The sequence below is a fragment of the Peromyscus leucopus genome, unplaced genomic scaffold (genome assembly GCF_004664715.2).
Source record: "Peromyscus leucopus breed LL Stock unplaced genomic scaffold, UCI_PerLeu_2.1 scaffold_1057, whole genome shotgun sequence".
Lineage (NCBI taxonomy): Eukaryota > Metazoa > Chordata > Mammalia > Rodentia > Cricetidae > Peromyscus > Peromyscus leucopus.
The window spans coordinates 90,638-115,565 of record NW_023504179.1 but is presented as its reverse complement, the minus strand read 5'-3'; the positions used below and the strand labels follow the sequence as shown (position 1 = coordinate 115,565).

Genomic DNA, 24,928 nt, shown 5'->3' with positions numbered 1-24,928 from the left:
GGTGCAAAATTCCAGAGGTAACAGTGGTGTGTGGAAGAGCAGCCGTGAGTTTGGAGCAGAATCGAAAGAGAAGGCTTGATCCCAAAGAGCCTTGGGATAAGTTGCCTGGCTTTTGTCAGCCCTACCAAGCTCCTAAGAGTCTTTCTGCATCCACTCATTCCTTATTCACTCATAAACACTTTGAACACCTGTTTAATGAGCATCTACTTCACACAGAATAAAATGAGCAAAACTTCCTGTCCACATAGAGTAGCTATGCTAGTTGAGAAGGGGAACATTAGAAATCAAGCTACATGGGGTTGGGGGGGTCGGGGACATAGTTCAACCGGTAAAGTGTTGGTCCTGAATTCAGAATCCCAGCACTAAAAAAAAAAGGCTGGCATAGTGGCACTATGCCTGTAATCCTGGCACTGGGAGATGGAACAGGAGGATTCCTGGAGCTTAATGGCTAGCTCCAGATTTAACGCAAGACTCTCAAAGAAAGAAAGAAAGGGAGCAGTTGAGGAGGCCACACACATTGGCCCCCGCCTCCACACCCTCACATGCAAACGTACAGCACACACAAAATAAAAATACAGAAGAGGACAGAGTTGCAGGGGCTGGGATATTCCTAAAACCACATACGGGCTATCCCATGCCATCTTGCTCCTCAGCTAAGCCAAGGAACAGAAAGGTTGGTCCTAGACTGCCGTGACCCACCATGGGGCTGCTCTGACAGCTTCCTCACCCTGCAGGTGGAGTGATAAGAGTGTGAGCTGTGGGTTTTGCTAGACTTGTGGTGTATTTTTTCCCCTCACCCTATTTGCCTGCCCTCGTCCCTTCGCTTATTCAGGAATATTGAGTGGCCAGTGAGATGGCTCAGCAGGTCACATCTCTTGCTCCCAAGCCTGATGACCTGAGTGTAGTCTCCAAGATCCGTGTGGTGGAAGGAGAGAACTGACTCCCCTAAGTTGCTGACTCTACATGGGTACACAAACAATCAATCAATGGAACCAAAAGTTTGTTTAAAGTTGACTAGCAAGCTAGGTACTGTCCTAGGTCCTGAGGACAGAGTTAAGAACGAAACGTTTAAAGGCTTGTTTCTGGGGCTGTGGAGACAGCTTAGTGGTTAAAGGACTGGCCATAAAAGCATGAGGATCAGAGTTCAGATTCCCAGGAACCCATCTGAATGCCAGTGTGCTGGGAGGTCCACCTGTCATTTCAGTCTCTGAAGGCAGACATAGGAGCCCCAGAGCAGCCTGGCTAATGAGACGAGCCATATCTGTGAGCTCTGCATTCGATTGAGACACCCTGCTCAGTGAATAATGTGGAAGAGAGATGGAGGATGATTCCTAGCATCAACTCTCTCCATGCACATGGCATCAGAGAGGGAGACCAGGGAAAACACGGAAAGCAGACCATACGGTGCATTCAGTGCTGGTGAATGATCTAGAGGAAATGGAGCTAGCTGGGGAGTGTAGGTGTTGGGGACAGGTGGCACTGGCCACGCAGAGCCCCACTGAGAAGACAGGAATTGGACAGAGACAGGAAGGAGACGAGGGAAGGAGAGTGTGGGGGAGTTAACTTTGCCTGCGAAAGCAACAGTCCTGAAACACAGACCCTGGAGCAGAAATGGAGCCAGCATGTTGGAGGAACAGCTGCAAGCTTGTGGGGGCCTGTGTGGGTCACTGGAAGGACTTTGGGTTTTCCTGAGTGAGACGGGGTCACTAGTTTTCAACAGGAGGGTCATGGTTTGGCCTTCATCCTCCCGGCTAAGTGGGAGAGCAATCCTTCTGAGTGTTGGGAATAGTGAATGGGACGTACTGTATAAAGCACCAATCGCCATACTCTAGAATACAGTGAATACCAGTGGCTGGCCAACCAGAGATGTGACTAGGAGGCAGGAGGAAGGGAGAGGATGGGACAGGTCCTGTCGTCAGTGTACAGTGGTGGAGGGGCCCTACTTCCATTTTGGAAAGTGAAATACTGAAAGGGAAGAGTGTGTGGAGTCTGTTTCTGAGACAGGGTTCTCTGTGTATCCCTGGCTGTCCTGAAACTCACTCTGTAAATCAGGCTGGCCTCGAACTCAGGTCAGCCTGCGCCTGCCTCCAGAGTGCTGGGATTAAAGGCGTGCGCTACCACGCCTGGCTGGGCCTCAGTGTTTCTGACTCAGTAATTCTACCCATCCTTTCTCGTTGTTTGGAGGAGGACTTAGAAGAGTCAAAATACTAGATGTGACTTGTTAAAAGCTGTTCCCATGTATGTGTGGCATGTGCACATGTCCATACTTGTGTAGGGGCCAGAGGTTGATGGTGAGTGTCTTCCCTGGTTCCGCTCCACTTTCTCTATCGCAGCAAGGGCTCTCACTGGATCTGAAGCACACAAGTTGGGCTAGTGTAACTAAGCATCTTGCCATGGGGATCCCCCTCTCTGCCTTCTTGAGTGCTGGATTGCAGGGAGTTGTTTTGCCCACCTAACTTTTACTTTTACATGGGTTATGGGGATCCGAACTCTGGTCTTGAGTCTTACATGGCAAGTGCTCTGTCCACTGGACCATCTCCTCACCCCTGTTAAAACTGGCTGTGTTTATGTAGAACTCTGTTTGGTGTGTGTGTGTGTGTGTGTGTGTGTGTGTGGGCTCTCCCATTATAATCTCATAAACTTGACATGTGCCACCTCAGAAAAGAGGCAGTTTGGGGCCGGAGAGATGGCCTGCAATTAGGAGGAGTCCTTGCTGCTCTTGCAGAGAACCCAACCCCCACATGGTGGCTCAGAACACCTGTAACCCAAATCTAGGGGATCTGACACCCTTTTCTGGCTTCCACTCAGGTGTGTAGGCTGTGCACAGACAGACGGCAGGGAGCACGCACACACAAACTAAAATATTTCTAAAAGAGGGAGTGGTTGAAGACCAGTCCGGCTTCCTCTGCAGACACCCGCTGAAGCCTCTTTCTTGCCCTCATTTACTATCAGGCCAGTGGTTATCAATGTAGACACCTACCGCACTGCATTTCCCTTTGAGCACTGCCTCACCTGCCCCTCTCTAGCGTTGGTATGTTGTATTTTCATTCTCTTTTTATTTTCATTTTCTGAGACAGAGTGCTATATAGCCGAGGCTAGTCTTGAACCCCTGGTCTCCCTACCTCTTACCTCCTAAGTGCTGAGATTGCAAGCATGTGCCACGGCACCTGGCTGTGTTTTCATTTTCATTCATTGCAACACATTCTCTAGTTTCCCTCGTGGTCTCTTCATGGATCTCCCAGAGGAGGAGGAGAGAGCTCTAGGTGTTGCTTCATCTCATCCTCAGCAAGTATTTGTTAAGTACCCACAGCTTGTCCACATATACACTGCGCTAGGTGCTAGGGCACAGTGGAAAGGGAACAGGCTGTTTGGTCCCTGTCCCTTAGGTGAGAGGTCAGACAGTAAAACTGCATGGCATATGGTGGCACTACCTGTGGTGAGGAGAATACAGCCGGGGGAATGGGCAGGGGTGGTGACAGTATGAGTATAGAAACCTGAATGGGATGGGGGCCGGGGGTGTATCATTGACTTCTGGGGAAGGATGTCCCAAGACAGACGAAGAATCCATGCGGGTTGTTGCTCTTTGAGACAGAGTCTCCTGTATCTCAGGCTGGCCTCAAACTCACTATGTAGGCGAGGCTAGCCTTGACTCCTGCTTCAGTTTCCCAAGTGCTGGGCGTATAGAGGTGCACCACCATGCCTGGCAGAATCTATTGACTAGTAACCCCTCCACCACCTGCTAGGTCCCAGAGAGCATCCCTAAAGAAGACTCCTGTCTCCATGATTCTACCCTGCTTCTTCCTCCATGTTCAGGGTACAACTCCTGGGAAGACCTCTCTCACGGGGGTTGGAATTTTCTCCTGGCTGTCACACCAATTGCTCTCCTGCAGACTTGTTCTTGAGGGGTTTCTAGATCTCTGTGCTTCAGTGTTCTCATCTGTCCAGTGGAGAGAAAAGGTGTCTCCACCTAAGGCTGTAACAAGGGCCTGATGAGCTAAGAGGTGGAAGTGCCTAGGCTAGACCAGCCTATGTGAGACGCCACAGCGGCTGTCACTAAGATCCTCATGGAGGCAAGCAAAGCCGGGGTGTTTTCCCAGCACATGTCCCTGCCCCCTCCCTCTCAATCTCCTTCCTGCATCCTTCTGCTCCGTGCCCTCCTCCTTGGTGGCCGAGTCCCTCACTTGGGTTCTGCATGCGCTCTTCTGGTTGCTATGCCTTTGGTCCTTCTGGAGCTTAGATGAAATGGAGGGGGTGTAAAGGGCATGGGATGTTGAATCATGTCCAAGAACACTCAGAGCCGGATACTAAAAATATCTAATTCTGTGTAGCGTGGGGAGGGGTGGAGATACTCACCTTTCACCTGTGGGTGCCGAGAGCCAACCAGGCAGACTGAATAAAGGTCCTGGGCCTTGGGTGGACGTCCTCTCCTCCACGGCTCCTTAGCTTTTTACTATAGTATGGTGAGGAAGGTGAGGACGGGCGCAGAGCCAGAACTATAGGGGCGCGGGATGGTGGGCAGAAACCTGCCTTTCTCCCACCTCTCTTCAAAAGCTCAGTGGGGCTGCCGTGTCTGAACACAGAAGTGAACTCGGGAGGTTGAGGTTCCAGTGAGCAGAGAGGGCAGATCAACAGCAGGAATGGGAAACACTGCAAAGGTGGTGCAAGAAAGTGCCTGCCGGCCGGCCTGCCTGGCGGCCAGAGGGGCTAAGAGAAACCCTAGTCAAGGACAGGCGTCTAGGTCTGCCCAGGTGTGTGATGTCATCATCGTTGGCGCACACAACCCTGGGCTGGAACGCACACTGCTGATGGATGTTGCATTTCACTCTCAGATTCCCGTGTAGAGGTCCGGCCCATTTTAATGTGGAGAAAGCATGGATCCTAGCAGAGATCCGATCAGAACCCAGGTCTGTGCGTGTGTCCCACGGCTTTGAGCTATCTGCCTCCAGGAATGCAGGCACTCTGTCGTAACTGACTTGTCCTAGGCTAGTGGGTTTTCCTTCCTACGTTGCAGTCAAAGACTATCCCCTCTCTCCCAGTGGTGAGTTCCCCCAGTTTCTTGACTTCCCATTTCCGCTACTGGACTAGATGCTATCGATTCACAGAAGGCAGTCCCATATACTGAGGGCTTACCAGGTGCCTGGAGGAGCCTTCCCCATGTTAATATTAAAATGTTGAATCTTGACAACAGCCCTGTGCTTGACAAATCCTGCTTGCCCTAGCCTCGCCTACCCTCCCCCTTCCCTTCCTTCCTCACCACAAGGTTACCTCAAACTTGGAGCACTCAGCCTCCTGAGAGCTTGGATTGCCCTTAGTCACGGTGGTCGTGGAGGCAGAGGGCCAGTCATTTGCCATGGTCACACAGCTAGAAAGGGGGAAAGGCAGTGGTGGCACACACCTTTAATCCCAGCACTACGGAGGCAGAGGCGGGCGGATCTCTGAGTTTAAGGCCAGCCTGGTCTACAGAGTGAGTTCCAGGACAGCCAGGGCTACACAGAGAAACCCTGTCTCAAAAAAGCCAAAAAGAAAAAGAAGGAAAGGGCTTAGGTCTGAAGCTGCCATTTTGGTTCCCAAAGGCACTGCTTTAACCACTCAGCTGGGTGCTGTTCTTATCCTCACGTTATAGTGGCAAAACCTGAGAGGACCGAGACCAGAGGAACGTATGCAGATGGGGTGCAGGGAGGCTCAGGCTAGAGCAGGAGAGGGTTTGAACCCCCCTTCCCCCCCACGCCGCCACCACCAAGGTTCCGGGAGAAAGCAGGTGCCTACAGGCGCGTGGAGAAGACAGTCTGAGGGTGGAGAGGGAGGTGTGTGAAGATCCAGGAAAAGATGGAGATATGGTTGGAGGAGGCTAGGAATGACCCCGGGTCCACACAGGTAAGAGGGAAACTCATGTACGGACCGAATGTCAGGTGAGCCAAGAGAAGGGCGCTGGTGCAGGAGCATGGATGTAGTTCCCTTGGCCTGCTCCTCGCCGGCTCCCCTTGCTCAGTCCCCATCCTCTTCTTCACAGGGTCTCCCTTCTCTCCACCGGCCAGAGATGGAGGCAAACCAGGCAGGCAGCGGTGCCGGGGTGGCGGGAGCAGCGGCATCGGGGGCGAGGACGGGGTCCACTTCCAGAGTTACCCCTTTGACTTCCTGGAATTCCTCAACCACCAGCGCTTTGAGCCCATGGAGCTGTACGGGGAGCATGCCAAAGCAGTGGCGGCCCTGCCCTGCACCCCGGGGCCCCCGCCCCAGCCCCCGCCCCAGCCTCCTCCGCCCAGTATGACTACCCACCCCAGTCCAGTTTCAAACCCAAGGCGGAGGCTCCTTCCTCATCCTCGTCATCATCTTCCTCCTCATCTTCCTCATCTTCATCTTCTTCATCCTCTTCCCAAGCCAAGAAGCTGGATCCGCCATTGCCGCCCACCTTCGGGGCGCCACCCCCTCCGCTCTTTGATGCTGCCTTCCCTGCCCCGCAATGGGGAATTGTCGACCTCTCTGGGCACCAGCACCTGTTCGGAAACCTGAAACGAGGAGGGCCCACGCCTGGGCCGGGGGTGGCATCGGGTCTGGGCACTCCCACCGGGACCCCTGGGCCACTGCCCACGCCCACGCAGACCCCACCTGGGCCCACCGTGGGGGCGGCCTGCGACCCAACCAAGGACGACAAGGGTTACTTCCGAAGGCTCAAGTACCTGATGGAGCGCCGCTTCCCGTGCGGCGTGTGCCAGAAGTCCTTCAAACAGTCCTCGCATCTGGTCCAGCACATGCTGGTGCACTCCGGGGAGCGGCCGTACGAGTGCGGTGTCTGTGGCCGCACCTACAACCACGTCTCCAGTCTCATACGCCACCGACGCTGCCACAAGGACGTGCCACCAACTGCTGGGGGGCCGCCACAGCCTGGGCCCCCGCTTCCTTCCTGGGCCTCCCGGACCCACAGCCAGTGCCACAGCCACCTCCGCCCCTGCCGCGGTGTCCTCGGGCCCCCCAGCCACACCTGCAGCGCCTGCCGCCTCCGCGGATGGGAATGCCACCCCGGCCGCCCCACCCGGGGTGGCCATGCCTCCCCCGACCACTGCTGGCGGGGAGGGCCCGTTTGCCTGCCCCCTCTGCTGGAAGGTCTTCAAGAAGCCCAGCCACCTCCACCAGCACCAGATCATCCACACGGGTGAGAAGCCCTTCTCCTGCTCCGTGTGCAGCAAAAGCTTCAACCGCAGGGAGAGCCTCAAGCGGCACGTGAAAACGCACTCGGCCGACCTGCTGCGCCTGCCCTGCGGCATCTGCGGCAAGGCCTTCCGCGACGCCTCCTACCTCCTCAAGCACCAGGCGGCCCACGCAGGGGCGGGGGCCCCGCGCCCGGTGTACCCGTGCGACCTGTGCGGGAAGACCTACTCGGCCCCGCAGAGCCTGCTGCGGCACAAGGCTGCCCACGCGCCACCCGTGGCCGCCGAGCCGGCCAAGGACGGGGCGGCCTCGGTCCCGCAGCCGCCTCCCACCTTCCCCCCGGGCCCCTACCTTCTGCCCGCGGACCCGACCACCCCGACGAGAAGGCCACGGCTGCCGCAGCGGCTGTGGTGTACGGTGCGGTGCCTGTCCCCCTTCTCAGCGCGCATCCGCTGCTGCTCGGTGGGCCGGGAACGGCGGCCCCGGCGGCGCGGGCACCGGCGTCCCAGGCAAGACGTTCTGCTGCGGCATCTGTGGGCGGGCCTTCGGGCGCCGGGAGACCCTGAAGCCACGAGCGCATCCACACCGGGGAGAAGCCCCACCAGTGCCCAGTGTGCGGGAAGCGCTTCCGTGAATCCTTCCACTTGAGCAAGCACCACGTGGTGCACACCCGGGAGCGGCCCTACAAGTGCGAGCTGTGCGGCAAGGTCTTCGGCTACCCGCAGAGCCTCACGCGCCATCGCCAAGTGCACCGGCTCCAGCTGCCCTGCGCCCTGGCCGGAGCCACGGGCCTCGCCACGGGCCAGGGGGGCCCGGGGGCCTGTGGTCCCGGGGCTGCGGGCACTTCGGGTGGGCCCGCCGACGGCCTGAGCTACGCCTGCTCGGACTGTGGGGAGCACTTCCCGGATCTCTTTCATGTCATGAGCCACAAGGAAGCCCACATGTCCGAGAAGCCATACGGCTGTGACGCCTGCGGCAAGACCTTCGGCTTCATCGAGAACCTCATGTGGCACAAGCTGGTCCACCAGGCCGCCCCGGAGCGTCTTCTCCCGCCAACGCCCAGTGGCCCCCAGGCCGCCGACGGCTCCAGCGGCGGCGGCACCGACGCGTCCAGCGTGCTGGACAACGGCCTGGCCGGGGGTGGGGGCGGCTGTGGCAGCGCTGGCCGGCGTGTCTGGGGGCAGCGAGGATTCGGGTGGGACGACGGTGACCGGAGGGGGTGGCGGGACCACTTCAGGCGCCGAGCGCTTCAGCTGTGCCACGTGCGGCCAAAGCTTCAAGCATTTCCTGGGCCTGGTGACTCACAAGTATGTGCACCTGGTGCGCCGGACCCTGGGTTGCGGCCTCTGCGGCCAGAGCTTTGCGGGCGCGTACGACCTGCTCCTGCACCGCCGAAGCCACCGGCAGAAGCGGGGCTTCCGCTGCCCGGTGTGCGGGAAGCGCTTCTGGGAGGCGGCCCTGCTGATGCGCCACCAGCGCTGTCACACGGAGCAGCGGCCCTACCGGTGCGGCGTGTGCGGCAGAGGCTTCCTGCGTTCCTGGTACCTGCGGCAGCACCGGGTGGTGCACACCGGCGAGCGCGCTTTCAAGTGCGGGGTGTGCGCCAAGCGCTTTGCGCAGTCCTCCAGCCTGGCCGAGCACCGGCGTCTGCACGCCGTGGCCCGGCCGCAGCGCTGCGGCGCCTGCGGCAAGACCTTCCGCTACCGCTCCAACCTGCTGGAGCATCAGCGGCTGCACCTGGGCGAGCGCGCCTACCGTTGCGAGCACTGCGGCAAGGGCTTCTTCTACCTGAGCTCCGTACTGCGCCACCAGCGCGCCCACGAGCCCCCCCGGCCCGAGCTGCGCTGCCCCGCCTGTCTCAAGGCCTTCAAGGATCCTGGCTACTTCCGGAAGCACTTGGCCGCCCATCAGGGCGGCAGGCCCTTCCGCTGCTCCTCCTGCGGTGAGGGCTTCGCCAACACCTACGGTCTGAAAAAACACCGCCTGGTGCACAAGGCTGAGGGTCTTGGGGGACCCGGAACAGGGGGAAACGCCTTGGCCGGGAAGGATCCCTGACCCGGAGGTTTCAGTGGGCCACTACAATCAGACGTTCCGAACCTTCTGGACTCTCCCCTTCTGGGACTGCTGGTCAGACTCTCCCCACCCTCCTCACTGTTACCCATTCTAAAAAACGACAGACGGTCTAGCTTCCTCCCCATCCCGTGCCCTATAAACTGAAGATTAAATTGCTCCAATCCCAGGCCATTCTGGCCCTTCCTTCCTCGTCCGTCACACACTGAACTTGATCCTCCGTCCAGCCTTCTTTTGTAAACCTCATCGGCTACCTAGCAGCATTTTGGCTCCAGTGAACTCTGTGGTGGAGACGGGTCTGAACTACTCACCGCCTCCACTTCCTTTGGGATCTGCTGGACAGTGGACTATGAACAGAGTTGGGAGGGCACAGGTGGGGGTCTGGGTGCTCTTGGATTGGGGTGGGATGGGGGGGAAGACGCGGCTTGTACAGAGCAGAGAACAATAAATCGTATCAACAGGGCCGCTGGGGTCTGTCCTTGCTGTTCCTGGGGGATTCTGATGACTGGATGGACACACAGCACCTCACAGTCTCTTCACCTGGGTTGAGTGAGGATTTGCCATGTCCCCGGCATTGGCCTCTGAACTGGGCAAGTGGAGAGCCGTGAGACAGGTAAGTCGATCTCTCAGGAACGGACTTGAGATTTCAAGACTCCCCTCACCATGCTCTCAACCACTGTGACCTGAAGCCTTCTGTCTGCTAGGTCCTGACCTGGGTACTAGGGAAACACGAATTGATTGGACATGACATTCACACTCCAGTAGGCTGAGAGAGCACACCTGTGGAACTTAGCACAGTCTGCAGACTTTCTGGAGACAGGATCTCATGTAGTCTAGGCTGGCTATGGACTTTGCTGCTGAGGTAAGACTAGCCTTGATTTTTTTTTCTCTCTCTCTCTTGTTTGGCTGAGACTCTTTTGCGTAGACCAGGCTGGCCTTGAACTCACAGAAATCTCCCTGCCTCTACCTCCCTGGGACTGACATTAAAAGTGTATACCACTACAGCTGGCTAATCTTGAACTTTCTGCATTTAGCCTTTTATTTTTATTTTAAAAAGTATGTGTATGGTGATTCTGCCCGAAAGTATGTTTGTGCACCGCTTGGCGTCTGGCGCCCATGGAGGCCAACAGAGGCCTTGGGATCCTCTGGCCCTAGAGTCACAGGTGGTTGTGAGCAGCCATGTGGGTCCTGGGATTCAAACCCTGATCCTCTGGAAGAGCAGTTAGTCCGCTTAACTGCTGAACCATCCCTTTGGCCCAAACTTTATAATTTTTTTTATTCTCAATTTTATACATCTATGTGTGTGTGTACACACACACACACACACACACACACACACACACACAACTTTGGTTGTACCTAAAGTTGCCACTATGCTCTTACCCCCTCAACCTCCCGATGAACCCTTTCTTTCAATAGGCTCCTCTACTTGCCTTTTATTCTCTTGGTGACCCATTGTGTTTAGTCACGGTTGCTTGCATAAACATGGGTTGGATGGCTTATTTACCCAAGCAAGGGCAGCTTGCCAATAGCTACACCATTGAGGAATATGACCCCCCTTCCCTAGGCAACCATTAGCTGTCTATAGCTCCTCAGCGAAGAATAGGGCCTCATGACACTCTTCCCTGTGACCACAAACTTCTGATCTGCCTGCTTCCACTTCCGGAGTGCTGGGAAGATGGGCATGTGCTGTTAGGCCTGGTTTCTGTGGTGCTGGAGATTGAACCCAGGTTATCCTGCATGCTAGGCCAGCACTTTAGCAGCTGAACTGCACCCCAGCTCCACTGCCCCTCTTTTGATGGAGCATACAGACTTCATTAGCGCCCAGGCCCCCCACCCCCATCTTGTTGAATCAGAACACCGAGCCTGAGTATCAGTTGCTGTATTTCCCCTTTTCCTGACTGGCCACTTATCCACACTGCCCATGTGTTGTGGTCCCTTCTGTTGTTTTTTAATTTTAATTTTTTTTAAAATTCTTTATGTGCGTTGGTGTTTTGCCATAGAACTGGGTTACAGACGTCATGAGCTGCCATGTGGGTGCTGGGATTGAACTCGGGTCCTACTGTAAGGCATTCAGTGCTCTTAACACTGAGCCATCTCTCCAGCCCGGTGGTCCCTTGTGAAAGCAACAGGGAGTTTCTGTCAGTGGCAAGACTCCATGTGAGACAGGAAGAAGACAGGACCTGACACGCGCTGCTGTGGGCATCCAGACATGAGGCCTTTGTTGGCAGGGTCTACAAGAACAGACGATGAAAAGAAGTGCTTAACTGCTCATGATGGGAGACTGATCAGAAATAAGGCTAGGGAAGAAGGGGGCTTAAGAAACCCGTGTATGTTTCTAGCTTCAGCTAGGGGCCAGGGAGACAGGAAGCAGGTTCCTTTCTTTAGAGGAAATGGTGGTGAGTTTATTATGCATCATCTCAGGGTCATCTCTTGGGGATGCTGGATGAACAAGGACTGAACTAGCAACACATTTTCTCCATGAGAAAATCAAGGACTCATCTGAGTAAGTGCACCAACCTCCAACATTCCTTCATGGCACAAAACTTCTTACAACACAGCCGCACAGCCAAAGCCTAGTCCCTCCCCATTCCAGATAGAGGAAAACCGAGGCAGAGGAGGTACCCAGAGAACTGGAATACAAGACGGACAGAGAAGCACTTCAGAAAGTCTTTTAATAGGAACAGACTGGAAGCCCCCATCCCACCCCAAACTCCAGCTCCGGAGTCCTTTTAGCCCTTACATCAGTGTCTTCTCTTACTCTACACCAAGGTTATCATCAGCCAGCCCTTCCTCTGAATTGCCCAGGACTAAGCAGGAAGCTATCTACCTCACCGTGGAGGAAAACAGAGAAATCGAAACTTCTTTGTAGCCATGGGAAACCACAGGCTCTGTGCCTAAAGCTTAAAGGTGTACCAGGTGATTGCTTGCCTGCAGTGTGTGCTCTCAGTTGCTTCCAGAAGGGTCTGGTAGGCTAAGGAGAGACCACTATGGGTAGGATGGAGAGGTGAACAGAGCTTAGCATTAATCTCCATGGGCAGGCTCACATCCTAGAGATTCATGGATTCCCAACTGTGGTTTAGGTACTCTGGTTTTGAGGGAGAAGGCATCCCAGTATTTCTTTAGAGATGGCCTGGTGGGCATCTTCGGCCCAGGAGGGTAGACATCCCAGGACCAGTGCAATCCTGTTGAGGTAGGCAAAAATTTCATATTAGTTCACCTTAGGGCAGCCCCTACATGGTCCAGAGGTAGTCCAGAGGTGGTGGTGGATAAAGTCTTGCTTTGCAGCCTGGGTTGTCTGGACCTCACAATCCTCCTGCCTCAGCATCCAGAATACTGGTCTTACAGGAATGGGCCATGCTCAGCTGTCTCTGTATTTTCACATGTAGCTGGACATCTATAGAATTGCAGGTACCTCTTTCCTGAGTCTCAAGTGTAGTGCGGGCTTCTTGGAGACCAGAACCTGCTGGCTTCTCAGCTCTCCAATCCCAGCTGCTCATTATTTCTCCTTGGCTTTTGCCTCTATTAGTCCATCCCCTATGGCATGCTTCCTACTCCCCAGCCTACTGGTCAACCTCCACATTCACCTTCACAGTCTCTCCAAGCCCTTCTTTGAGTAGTGTTCTCTGTCCCACGCTTGCGCCCCGATTCCTGGGCCACCGAAGTTGGTCTCAGTTGGCCTCCAGACTCTCCCACCCCAGGCCCTGGCCCGTGGAAGTGGGTGCGCTGGTGTTTGCGAAAGTTCGAGGAGTTATTGAAAGTGCGGTCGCAGAGCGTGCAGCGGAAGGGGCGCTCGCCAGTGTGGATACGGGCGTGACCGCTCAGCACAGACGACTGTGTGAAGCCCTTGCCGCAGATGCCGCAGTGGTAGGGCCGCTCCCCCGTGTGCACACGCTCGTGGTCTCGCATGTCCGAGGAGCGCCGGAAGGGCTTGGTACAGAACCTGCAGGCGAAAGGCTTGCCTACCGCGGCCCCCGCAGCTGCCGCGGCCGTCACCACCTCCGACCTCTCCTGGGCCACCCTTGGGTTTGGCTGTCCAGTTGATGCTGTGGGTGGAAGCCTCTGAGAGTTGCCCGGCTCCACCCCGTGTCGGTGCTGGTGCCGGAGCAGGGGTGCCAAGGCCTTAAACGCCCGTGGGCACAGTGGGCAGCGGTAAGGCCGCTCTCCCGTGTGCAAGCTGTAGTGGGCACGCAAGCTAGCAGGACCCGGACAGCTGTGGCCACACACGTGACAACGGCTTGGGTCCCCTCCCTGCCCAAGCCCCTCCACGGCTGCCAGGTGGCCATGTTCGTGAAACAGCAGCTCTGAGACCAGGTGGAAGGCCGCGGGACACAGGGCACAGTGGAAAGATCCCGGCTCTGGGGGCTCAGGTACCGATGTAGTATCTGTAACTTTTACCACCTGGATCTCGATGAGGTCACTTGGGGGAGTGGCAGAGTAGCCACCATCAGGCACCAGGACCTGGAGAGCAGAGGAAACAGGAGGCTGTGTGGAGGTCCTGCTGGGAGAGCATTCTTCAAAATGCCTCCACTTGCTAAAACACTTGCCCGGCTGGGGAGACGGCTCACTGGGTAGACACTTGCCAAAGCTAACTGAGTAGGATCCCTGCGACCTGAAGGGTAGAAAGACAGAACTGACTCCCCCAAGTTGCCCTCTGACCTCCACATGTCTGCGCTATGGCACACATGCACACTCCTCAAATACCTGAATAAATTTTTAAATAGTTGATCCTCTGAAGTCCACTGGATCCTTGTTTTTTAATGATTTATTATTTACTTAATTTGAGACAAGATTTTCACTATTTAGCCTTAACTGGCCTGGTACTTGCTGTGTAGACCAGGCTGGTCTAGAACGCACAGAGATCGCCTGCCTCTGCCTCCCAAGTGCTGAGACTAAAGGCATGTACCATCAGGCCTGAGTTTTTATGTGTATGTGTGAGTGCCTGCGTTCACTACACGTGTACAATGCCTATGGCGTGCCGAAGTGAGGGCCAGATCCTCTAGAAGTGAAGTTGGTTGTGAGCCTCCATGTGGATGCTGGGAACTGAACCTCTAAAAGAGCAGCTAGTGCTCTTAACTGCTAAGCCATCTCCCCAGGCCCGGCATTGGTTTCTTGACCCTGTTATCCACAATCCAGAATTCTTGCTGTATCCAGTTGGCATTTCCTTTTCCTGCCCCAAATATACCACAGACACAGACGTGCCTCTCCTCTATGCTAGTTAAAAGCCTCATCGTTTCTTGCCCTTACAACTGGAAACCACCACTCCAAGGGAATCCCTGTTCCTGCTTCTGCCCCCTCATTACCCACCTCTCTAGAGCACCCCGAATGGACTTTGCAAAATGTAAACGAGGTCATGCATTTTGCCGCTCCACTTGAAACCCTGTGTCGTCCCTATAATATCCACCACGATCTGGATCCCGCTTATCTCACTGACAGCCGTGGAAATATAAGCCGTCACCAGCTGACTTCTGCCGTCTAAATTTAGCTCACCCCACCCCCGCTCTGTCGTTTACTTTTTATTTCCCTTATAGAAGATATTACAGTGAATTATGTTTTATCACTCCTCCTCACAAGACAGCAAGCTGCAAGAGGACGCAACCTCTGTCTGCTTTGGTCCCCCGAAACTCTGTACGTGTTTGTTGAATATTCCGAGTTACTCTCCAGTCACGGGTTGGAGGTTCCAAAGCCACTGGCACAGCCATTTCTCCGCCAGAATCCTCCCTTGGGCATTCACAAGGCAGTCCTTGTATTGTCACATGCCACCCCAACATGGTGACCGGATTAGAACTCCCCTTTGGGGTCACCTTCCCCACCATCCCCTGGCCCTAGAATTTCCCAGACGGCCGCTCCTCCTAAGACTCCACCCCTCTCTATGCAAATCAGCTCCCTGGTCCTCCACGGGACCTAACCCTACCCTCAACGCAACCTGTCTCAGGCCCCGCCCCGCCAGGCCCCGCCCCTCGCTCCCCATAGGCTCCTCCCTAAGCCCCGCCCCGGAGTGTGCCCATGCCCCGCCCAGTCCCGCTAGGCCCCGCCCCCTGTCCTGCGACCTCCTTCGCCGTGAACACCCGGCCCAGACCCCTTCGTCGCCCGCACCAGGTCCGACGGCTCCGGGGATGGCGACTCCCGGGTCGGTGAGCTCGGAATCAGGGGTCCGGGCGCGCGGCGGCCATCTTGTAGCTAAACCCGTCCCTGAGGCCAGGGATCGCTCCGCGAGGGGCGGGGCCCCGGCTGGCCGTGCTGCGCAAGCGCGCGGCAGGGCGGCGAGGGGGCGGGGCCGTAGTGGGTAGATGGTGGGGCCGCGGCGGGGCGCGGCAGAAAGTCTGTCAGTCCTCCACCAGGACAGACAGAGCTCCTAGCTGGGAGGTCGGCCAGGTCCTGGAGACCGATTCCGACGTCGTTCCCCTTTCCTTTTAAAAATTATTGTTTAGGCAGGGTCTCACTGTGTAGACCGAGCTGGCCTCGAACTCTCTTTGTAGACCAAGCTAGCCTCGAACTCACAGAGATCCGCTCGCCTCTGAGCCATTATGCTCGGCCCTACGAGTCCCTTTTTTAAAAACCCTAACTGGCCGAGCCCGAAGTTTGCTTATCTGAACCTCAAGGCACGGAAGAAGCTTGTTTGTATGTTACAGAAAACGTTTCTGAGGTTACTATCAATTTATGGTTCAGGAGACAGAGCGGCGCAGTTTATGAATGGAAGGTTTTGCAAAAGTCTGTGTCAAGAAAGAGGCTCGGTGAGGCAGTGCAGCAGCTTCCAGGAGGAAGCAAATCCCTGCTAGTTGCTGTGATGTTTAGGAGAAAAGAGGTCAAATGGTTTTCAGCAGCACCAAGGACAGCACTCAGTCCGGGGCCTGACTTTGTGACTTTAGATAAGTCACGACATTTTTATGGCCAACTCCTCCTCCTTCTCCTTCTTTTCTTCCCGCTCATCCTGTTCCCCTCCTACTGACAAGACCGCATACCGTGAGAGCTAGCCTCAAACTTACTATGTAGTTGAGGCTGGCCTTGAACTCTATTTTGATTTTTTAGGATTCACTTTTTTTTTTTTAAATGGGTATGGGTGATCTGCTTGCATGTATGTCTGCGCACCACATGTCTGCAGTGCCCACGGAGGCCAGAGAGGTTGTCATAGCCTCTGGAAGTTACAGATGGTTGTTGTTGTGGGTGCTGGAAACCAAACTGGGGGTCCTCTGCAAGAGCAACAGATGCTCCAACTGCTGAGTTACCTCTCCAGCCCTCGCCTTGAACTCTTGATCTTTCTGGTACTGTGATTACAGGCATTCATCCCCATGTCCAACTCCATCCCTCTCTCTTCTGTACAGACCTGTAGAAGTGGAAACAGCCAGAAAAGTGTGGCGGCGGCGGTGGTGCATGCCTTTTCATCCCACCTCTTGGAGGCAGAGGCAGGTAGATCTCTGTGAGTTCCAGAGAGCTAGGCTACAGCCAGGGCTACACAGAGAAACCCTGTGTCAAAAAAAACCAACAAAACAAAACAAGACAGAGATGAGGGGAGGAGCTTTGAAACACTGTTTACTTGGGTAGAGCAGGAGACCCTGAACATTTATCACCACAGCTAATATTGCTGTTCTTCTAGGGGGTATGGTGGCATTTCTTCTTGAAGTTACATGTGGCCGTGTGATTTCTTTGGGTAATGACATATAAATAATAGTCTTTTGTCCCACTTGGCAGACATGACAAGCCTCAGAGACACCCACACAGCCTTCTCTCCCTCCTGTTCTTTGGTAGGGAATGGTTGGTGGAAGTGAAATTTCCTTCGGCTGAATTCAGAGTGACGGTAGTCAGCACAAGCGTGGTGCTGAAACCTTGGATACGTCACATTTCAAGGAAACATCTGCTGTACTAGCCACTGAGCTCTGTGATTGCTCCAGCAGGCCAGCTTCCTGCTCGTGGGGGGGCGGGTGAGAGGGTCCAGGTGCCTGCTGTTAAGTCCGACTACTTGAGTTCCGTACCTGTGACCCATGTGGTAGAAGGAGAGAACTGACTCTTGCAAGTTGTCCTCTGACCTCCACGCACCTGTCCTGGCACATGTGATCTGGCACAGAGAAGTAAAGTATACTTTCAAAACCATTTTTAAGCCATGGGCGGGGTGGTGGCGGCGCACGCCTTTAATCCCAGCACTCGGGAGGCAGAGCCAGGCAGATCTCTGTGAGTTCAGGGCCAGCCTGGGCTACAGAGTGAGATCCAGGAAAGGCTCCAAAGCTACACAGAGAAACCCTGTCTTGAAAAAACAAACCAAAAAAAAAAATCATTTTTTTAAAAGAATGCTAATCAGGACTGGAGAGATGGCTTAGCAGTTAAGAGCACTGGCTGCTCTTCCAGAGGTCCTGAGTTCAGTTCCCAGCAACCACATGGTGGCTCACAACCATCTATTATAGGATCTGATGCCCTCTTCTGGTGTGCAGGTATATATGCAGAGCACTCATACATAAAATATAAAAAAAATTAAAAAAAGAATGCTGAGTATGTGCACTTAGACGGATTATTCCAGCCCTGGATATGTATGTAGCCTTTAAAATAAACTTTCTGGACTTGTGTGCAACAGTGCTGATGTTGATGTGCAGACATGATGTGCAGGACAATAGGGGTAGTTCTGTAACGGGTAAGAAACCACGTTCTGATCAGCCCACTGCCCAGGAGGTTAGTTAAACCCATGCGGTAACTGTGTTAGTTAGGTGAGGAGACGCCAAATCACTTTCAGTTAGGGGATTAATGCAATGGTAAACCGTTCTACCAAAAGCACATTGCCAATCACAGTTCATGGATCAAGTCTAACCTAAGCACATTGAAAGAGTTCTGGGTCCTGCTATCTCACCTGATCCTCATCAGACTGAGGCCTCTGAGTCCTCAGAATGGGTCAGCTGTGCTCAAAAGCCTGAATGCTTAACCAGTCTAGTTTCTGGGCTTTCTACCACCACTCCCTGGGATTAAAGCGTGTGTCACCATGCTTGGCTATTTCCAATGTGGCCTTGAACTCACAGAGATCCAGAGGGATTTCTATCTCTGGAATGCTAGGATTAAAGGTGAGTGCCACCATTTTCTAGCCTTTGTATCTATTTCCTGACCCCAGTTGAGGTTCCCTCTTCCCAGATGACCCTAGCTTGCGTCAAGGTGACCACCACCACCACCCAAACCCAACAAATAACCAGCAACCTGTCAAAAGCCCCTGGCTGGTGTCTTAGTCAGGGCTTCTGTTGCTGTGAGGAGACACCATGACCGCGGCAACTCTTATAAAGGAAAACATTTAACTGGGGCTGGCTTACAGTTTAAGGTTTAGTCCACTGTTGTCATGTCGAGAAGCATGGTGGCATGTAGGCAGACATGGTGCTGGAGAAGGAGCTGAGAGTCCTACACCTCGATCCACAGGCAGCAGAAGGGCATACTGGGCATATTCCACACTGGGCATAGCCTGAGCGTGTCTGAGACCTAAAACCTGCGTCCACAGTGACACACCTCCTCCAAGGCCACACCCACTCCAACAAGGCCACACCCACTCCAACAAGGCCACACCTCCTAATAGTGCCCCTCCCTATGGACCAATCATTCAAACACATTAATCTACGGGGCCATTCCTATTCAAACCACCACAAGGGGACGAAAGGAATGTAAGAGCCAGGTCATGGGGGAAGGTGGTGTGGACAGACCACTGGCTATTCTTGCACAGGACCAGGGTTTTGATTCCCAGCATCGACATCAGCTAGCTCACAACTGCCTGTAATTCCAATTCCAGGGTATCTGATGCTATCTTCTGGTCTCTATGAGTGCTAGCGTGCACATGATGCACATATATATGTGCAGGCACACATAAAAACATATAATTAAAAATAAAACTATCTTTAATTTTTGTAACACACATCTTGAAAGTTCTTATTAATAAAAAAAAAAATCCAGAGCCAGGTATTGGGGTGAAAGCTGAAAGGTCAGAGAGATAGGACAAGCCACAACCGACCTCACCTTACCAACTCCTCAGCCTCCAGAGAGAGCTACTTCCTGTATTCTCATGCCTATATACCTTTCTGTGCCCTGCGGTCTCACTTCTCTCTCTGCCCAGCTACATCACTTCCTGTCTGTCTGTACAGACCTCCAGACCTCTATGGTTAACTACTGCTGAGATTAAAGCCGTGTTACCACACCTGGCTCTGTTCCCAGTGTGGCCTTGAACTCACAGAAATCAGATCTCTGCCTCCTGAATGCTAGGATTAGGGCTTGTGCTACCATTGCCTGACCTCTATGTTTAATATCGTGACTGGCTTTTTCCTCTGATCCTCAGATAAGCTTTATTGGAGTGCACAAATAAAATATCACCACCAATTTTTATTTTATTTAATTTATGCATATATGTGTATGGGCGCCTGCAGAGGCCAGAAGATGGAGATGTATTCTCTGGAGCTGGAGTTCCATGAATTATTGAACCATGTAATGTGGGTGCTGAGAATCAAACTCAGGTCTTTTTTTTTTTTTTTTCAAGACAACGTTTCTCTGTGCAGCCCTGGCTGTCCTGGAACTCACTTTGTGGACCAGGCTGCCTCAAATTCAGAGATCCACCTACCTTTGCCCTCCAAGTGCTTGGACTAAAGTCATGTGCCACTACACTCTGCTTGGCCAGAATCTTCCTGCTCTTCCACAGGACCCGAGTTTGAGCAGGTGTGCTGACACACGACTTTAGATACATGCCAGTACTCACAGAGGCCAGAAGCAAAAGCTCATGATTTTATCATCTTCATAACAAAATCAGCTTAGTCAGAACTGGGTCACTTGGCTTTTCTCTTCTTATCTCCTCCCAGTTCAAAATGCTTGCATCTATTTTTTTTTTCTTCAAGAACTCACAGAGATACTCCTGGTTCTGCCTCCCAAGTGCTGGGTTTAAAGATGTGGGCCACCGAGCCGGGCGGTGGTGGCGCACGCCTTTAATCCCAGCACTCGGGAGGCAGAGGCAGGCGGATCTCTGTGAGTTCGAGGCCAGCCTGGGCTACCAAGTGAGTTCCAGGAAAAGCACAAAGCTACACAGAGAAACCCTGTCTCGAAAAACAAAAACAAAAAACAAAAAACAACAACAACAACAAAAAAGATGTGGGCCACCACCGCCCGGCCATAATGCTTGCATCTCAAAACTAGTCATCCAGCAGCCAAATGGTAGTCAGGTGAGCCAGGTACTGCATGGGCACTTGACCCCGGGTTCTTAGAACTGCGGTATTTTTCTGTTTTTAAATAAACTGGAGAGATAGATAGCTCAGAGGTTATGAGCACTAGCTGTTTTCTGTAGAAACAGTGTATCAGGCTGGGAATGCAGCTGTGTGGCAGAGTGCTTGCCTGGTATGGGCAAGGTGCTAGATTCTCTCCCCAGCACAGATGGAGAAGGTGAGAGACAGAGAGATACAGAGACATAGAGAAAACACAGACAGACAGAGAGACAGAACAAACCAGGACAAATAGTAGATAAGAAAATGAAAGCAAAAAAAAAAAAAAAAAAAAAGGTATCCTAACAATACCTTCAACAGTAAATCTTTTATTTTTGAGCAATGGTCTTACTACATGATCCTGGTTCTCTTGAAACTTACTATGTAGGCCACATTGACCTCAAACTTAGACAGATCTTACTCCCTCTGACTCCTGAGTGCTGGGAATAAAAATATGATTATCATGTCCAATTATTTAATTTTTTTTTTTTTTTGGTTTTTGAGACAGTGTTTCTCTGTGTAGTTTTGGTACCTGTCCTGGAGCTCGCTCTGTAGACCAGGCTGGCCTCGAACTCACAGAGATCCACCTGGCTCCCAAGTGCTGGGATTAAAGGCGTGCACCACCACTTCCTGGCCTTAATGTTATTTTTAATTGTACTATTTTTATTTTGTGTGTATAAGTGTTTTGCTTGCATGTATGCCTGTATGTATGTCAGATTTAAAAAATTGTCTACAGGCTCCCTGACACCAATATTTTATTTTAAAAAAATTGAACTAAGGGGACTTAGGCGATGGATCAGCCATTTAAGAGCACTGGCCACTTATCCAGAAGACCTGGGTTCACTTCCCAGCACCCATGTGGTCGCTCAGAACCACTGTAACTGTAACATCCTCTTCTGACTGCCTCAGGCACAAGGCATGCATGTGGCTCACAGGCACACATGCAGGCAAAACATTCATATGCATAAAATGAAAGAAGTAAATATTTTGAAGATTAAAAAATAATGTCAAACAAAAGTTGCAAGACTCATACATGCATTTTCCTATTTTAAATGGCATCTACAGCTTAATCAGGCTCGTTTTTAATGTATTTATGTATACATTTGTTTGCTTACTGCAGGAGGCACCCATGTGCCAAGAGGCACATTTGGAGGTCACAGGTGCAGTTCTTCCTGATGCCGTGGGAGGCCCAGGGATGAATTTCAGGCCGTGAGCCTTGTTGACAAGCACCCTTACTAGCTGGGCCGGCACCTCCCAGTTTTGTTTCGGGTTTTAAATCTTATTTTATTTTTAATTGTGTGTGTGTGTGTCTAGGTGTGTGTGTGTGTGTGTCTGTGTATGTGTGTGCATGTCTCTGTGTGTGTGTATGTGTATGCATGTGTATGTGTGCATGTCTGTGTGTGTATGTGTGTATGTCTGTGTGTGTGTGTGTGTGTGTGCGCATGTCTGTGTGTGTGTGTGTGTGTGTGTGTGTGTAGGTGCCTGTAGAGACCAGAAGAGGGTGTCAGATTCCCTAGAGCTGCAATTTCAGGGTGTTGTGAACCACCATGTAGGAGCTGGGGCTCAAATTGTGGTTCTCTGGAAGAACAGCCAATGCTCCCACACCCTGGGCCATCCCCAAGCCCAGCTTTTAGATAAGGTTTTCTGGTGGTGGTTGTGGTGGCGGCGCTGGTGGCAGAAGCGCCTTTAATCCCAGCACTGGGGAGGCAGAGGCAGGCAGATCTCTGAGTTCGAGGCCAGCCTGGACTACAAAGAAAAAAAAGGGGGGGGGATAATGTTTCTGAGCAGGACAGATTCTCTGTTACCACTCAGAGCAATGAAATGAAACCACATACAGAGCAAGATACCCTTTACAGACAGCATGCAGCACGTGAGAACTAGTGCTGGTGTTATTTTCATATTTTGAAATCCTCTCTGAAATTCACGGCATTCAAGAGAATGCTGGCTGTTAAGAGATGCAAACAGTTTGAACTGGGAGGAGATAAGGAGAGAAAGGGCCATGTGATCCAGTTTCTAAGCTGATTTTGGTATGAAGACAATAAAAAATCATGTGCTTTTGCTGAACTCAAATAACAACAACAAAAAGGTGTGTTCAAGGGAGAGAGAGAGAGAGAGAGAGAGAGACCGTGATCCACATAGTAATAACTTACGTCCTTAGTCTCCAACACCCCTTCCTCAGCTTGGAATTTGTCTTTCTCTGTGGGTTACAACATCAGCCTTTTCCAGAGTCTCAATGTTAAAAGACTGTTCATTCCCCCCCCAATTTTTTTTTTTGTTTTTTTTGAGACAGGGTTTCTCTGTGTAGCTTTGCGCCTTTACTGGAACTCACTTGGTAGCCCAGGCTGGCCTCGAACTCACAGAGATCCACCTGGCTCTGCCTCCGAGTGCTGGGATTAAAGGCGTGCGCCACCACCGCCCAGCCCCCCCAAATTTTAAGAAAGATTTATTGATTTTACTTTGTATATATGTTTTTTGTTTGTTTGTTTTGCTTTGTGTTTTTTTTTTTCCCCAGACAGGCTTTCTCTGTGAGCCCAGGCTGTCCTGGAACTCATCGATCCCCCTGCCTCTGCCTCCCAATGCTGGGATTAAAGGGGTGTATGAGTGTTTTGCCTGGATGTAGGTGTGTGCTCCAGGTGTGTGCCTGGTGCCAGAGAAGGGCAGGAGAGGGCGTCATATCCCCAGGAACTGGAGTTATGCCTGGTTGAGAGCCACTTTGTGGATGACAGGAACAGAATCCCGGTCACATGCCACCATGCCCTGCTGATAACAGAATTTAAGCACAAGAGTTAGGAGAAAGAGGCACACAGAAAAGATAAAACATACTCACGCGTGGGCAGGGGCTTCTCAACAAAACCCTGCCCTTTATTGTCTTTAACAATATAGAATTATTTAACAGCATAGGATTATAGTGATCTCAAAATTTTATGGCCGGGCGGTGGTGGTGGCACGCCTTTAATCCCAGCACTCGGGAGGCAGAGGCAGGTGGGTCTCTGTGAGTTCGAGGCCAGCCTGGGCTACCAAGTGAGTTCCAGGAAAGGTGCAAAAGCTACACAAGAGAAACCCTGTCTCGGGAAAAAAAATTATGTTTAATTTATTAAAAGATTCATTTTTTGCTGGGTGGCGGCGGCGGCGGCGGCGGCGGCGGCGCACGCCTTTAATTCCAGCACTCGGGAGGCAGAGGCAGGTAGATCTCTGAGTTCAAGGCCAGCTTGGACCACAGAGTGAGTTCCAGGACAGCCAGGGCTACCCAGGGGAAAACAACAACAACAACAACAACAAAAACCAAAAAATCATACTCCATTCATGCTAGGCATCCATCTTGGTACCCAGTCCCCCCCCCAGCAGTGTACAGCCGTGACCATCTTCTTGTACAACTGTTTGTTTGGCTTCTGTAACCTGCCTAGGCAGACAGTCAAGGACTATTTTGAGGTCACCTTGAATCTTGGCAGAGCAGCTCTTGGCTTGCTTGTGCAGATACTCAAAGTCTTCTTGTGGTTTCTGCCTTAAAAATCCTTCCCTCGCACTACTTCGAGTGGCAATCTCTAGTTTGATTCAGAGATGGCTGTTTTGCTTTGAGCTTCAAGAAATTTAACCAATTATAATCCAGCTTGAGCTTCTGGTCTTTTCCCAGGAGTCTTGAACTCCATAACAGCTACACAGGTCTGTTCAAGGCTAGCCTGGATTATGAGACCCTGTCTCAAAATACAAAAACAAACAACAAATTTTTATATTAAAAAGGAATATCTCAGAGGCTGGAGAGATGGCTTAGCAGTTAAGAACACTGGCTGCCCCTGGCTGTGGTGGCATGTGCCTTTAATCCCAGAACTCGGGGCAGAGAGACAGGCACACTCTGTGAGTTCGAGGCCAGCCTGGTCTACAGAGTGAGTTCCAGGACAGCCAAGGCTATGCAGAGAAGCCCTGTATGGGGTGGGGGTGGAGGATGGCACTGGCCGCTCTTCCAGACCTAGTTTTGAGTCCCGACACTCCCACGGTGGCTCACAGCCATCTTGAACTCTAGTTCTATGACATCTGATAACTCTTCTAGGCTTTTTGAGCACCAGATATGCAAGTGGCACACAGACATACATGCAGGGAAAAACATCCATACACATCCTCAAACTCACAGAGATCCACCTGCCTCTGCCTCCCGAGTGCTGGGATTAAAGGTGTGCGCCACCACCACCCGGCGACTTTAAATATTTTAAATCATGTTTTTATTCATTTATTTTGTGTGTGTTTGTGTGAGTGCACATGTCCTAAGGGGTATGTGTGGTGGTCAGAGGATAACGTCCAGAGGTCAATCCTCTCCTTGCACGACGTTGGACCTGGGGTCAAACTCAGGTCATCGGGTTTGTTGGCTCTCACCTTTACCTGTAGCGCCATCTCCCAGGACCACTTGAAGGATCTCACTGTGTAGCCCTGGGTGGCCAGGAATTCACTTAGTAGACTAGGCTGTCCTGGAGCTCACAGAGCTCCACCTGCCTCTGCCTCCTGGGTGGCGCTGTTTCTCCATCCTG

General features: G+C 52.6%; 1 protein-coding gene and 1 pseudogene across 1 annotated transcript; one reads left to right on the top strand and one right to left on the bottom strand.

Moving 5' to 3' along the window:
- The first annotated feature begins 5,846 nt into the window (after positions 1–5,846).
- LOC114684782 lies at positions 5,847–9,545 on the top strand (annotated as a pseudogene).
- Positions 9,546–12,518: 2,973 nt separating this feature from the next.
- On the bottom strand, positions 12,519–15,389 carry LOC114684800 (zinc finger protein 784-like). The gene is given in 4 exon segments (XM_028859370.2): positions 12,519–12,833; positions 12,835–13,677; positions 15,313–15,365; positions 15,368–15,389. Coding segments are annotated over 4 exon segments (972 nt in total). The 3' UTR covers positions 12,519–12,779.
- Between the last annotated feature and the right edge of the window lie 9,539 nt (positions 15,390–24,928).